Below are 1,522 nucleotides of genomic sequence, written 5' to 3' on the forward strand. Positions count from 1 at the left end.
TGGGGAGCTGGGGAGAACCATACTGACCGGTGTCGAGAGGGCCGTGCTGAGCAGGCAGAGGCACAGGCACACCAGGGCTGTTTGCATCTTGGGCAGCTCCTGGGGATGTTAAGAGAAGCATCACTGGAGTTTATCTTCCCGGGATTTGCGGTCCCCAACAGTCCCGCTCAGCAGCAACCCAAAAGCTGCCACTGTCCCAAAGGCCCCATGGCAGCGGGGTTATCCAGCGATCCCGGCTTTCCCCAGCCTTTGCGATGGCCCTCGGCATCGCTCTGCCTTTCCGCAGCCAAAGCGATGCTCTCGCCACGTGCGTACGGCAGCGGGGCAAGGACAAGTGCACGGCCAGCAGCACCCGCTGGGTGCTCTGACATTGGGCGTTGAAACTTCTTAATTCACTCTGCCAAAGCAGCTTTAGTGGATATTTGCAATAAATGCACCAAAACTCCTGCAGGCTAAGCCACAGAGTCGTTAAGGCTGAATTAAGAAACTCGCACGCTGTTTTCAACAGCACTGATATAAATGGCAAAAGAATATAGCTCCGTTGGCTAATAATTCTCATTTCACCCATCCAACCTAGCTTGGGCTTGCAGATCCAACCCGGAGCCTATATTCAGCCATGCAAGCGTTGCTACAGAAAACATCGGAGGGAAATTCAGGCACAAGGATCAGCAGAACAAAGCAACGGAGGCTGAAGTAAGCGCGACGCGGAGATGGGCACATCCGAGCCTCGGCCCCCACCGCGCCTGGTCCAGCGGGAAGAGCAGGAGATGCCCTGCTGGGGAAGGGCAGAGCCGAAGGGCTGGGGAGAGAGAGAGAGAGGGCAGGCAAACTAGGTAAGAAGATTACCTTTCGCCGTCGGAAGCAGGTCCCAGCGGCAAACCGTGGAGGCTATGCCCACTTTGCTGAAATTTAAAGTTGGCCCCGGGCACGCGGAGCCAATCAGCTCCTGCCCAGGGACATTTGTCAGGGCTGGCAGCGCCCGCAGATAACCAGGGGGAGTAATTTCCAGCTAAAAATGTGTTTGTGGTGGAAGACAGCTATCAAATGTTCCACCTGGCTGGATAAACAGAAAGCACGGTTTATAAATATCTGTTCTGAAGGCGAAATTGCTCGATGATTAGCGCAGATCTTAGCGTGGCACGCATCCAGCCCGGTTATTGATAAGAGGGGGTGCAGCGGGTCGTAGCGTGCTCACCGTGACCGACATGGGAAAACCCGAAGGGGAAGGGAGGTACACTGAGCCCGGCCCGACCACGGCCACCAAAGGGCAGCGCCGGCCGGAGGTGAGACCCCCCGCCAAGCCGTAGCTTCCGACACTTGGTTTTTGGGTTTCAATCTCACCCCTCCCCTGAGCTAAGCCTGGTGCAAGTGCCAAATAGAAGAGTGATAAAAAAGAAAAAAAAATAAGTTTTTTTTTTCACGTACTGCTTGCACAGGTCCCTTCGAGCCCACCTTTGCTGTGGGAAGGTGCTACAAGGATGTGCATGACTGATGTACTCTCCTCCGGTCCCCCCCCAGCTTT

The 1,522-nt window shown here is 55.3% G+C and overlaps 1 protein-coding gene across 1 annotated transcript in view; it reads right to left on the reverse strand.

Annotated features, from left to right (window-relative positions):
• MEPE (matrix extracellular phosphoglycoprotein) overlaps positions 1-87 on the reverse strand; it is a gene marked incomplete at its 3' end in the record, with an annotated part of 3,496 nt that extends 3,409 nt beyond the window's left edge. Inside the window, exon 1 of the mRNA XM_009705318.1 lies at positions 28-87. Within this exon, the coding sequence (XP_009703620.1) occupies positions 28-87 (60 nt within the window). The remainder of the gene's footprint in view (positions 1-27) is intronic.
• Between the last annotated feature and the right edge of the window lie 1,435 nt (positions 88-1,522).

The sequence above is a fragment of the Cariama cristata genome, unplaced genomic scaffold (genome assembly GCF_000690535.1).
Source record: "Cariama cristata isolate BGI_N322 unplaced genomic scaffold, ASM69053v1 scaffold25838, whole genome shotgun sequence".
NCBI lineage: Eukaryota > Metazoa > Chordata > Aves > Cariamiformes > Cariamidae > Cariama > Cariama cristata.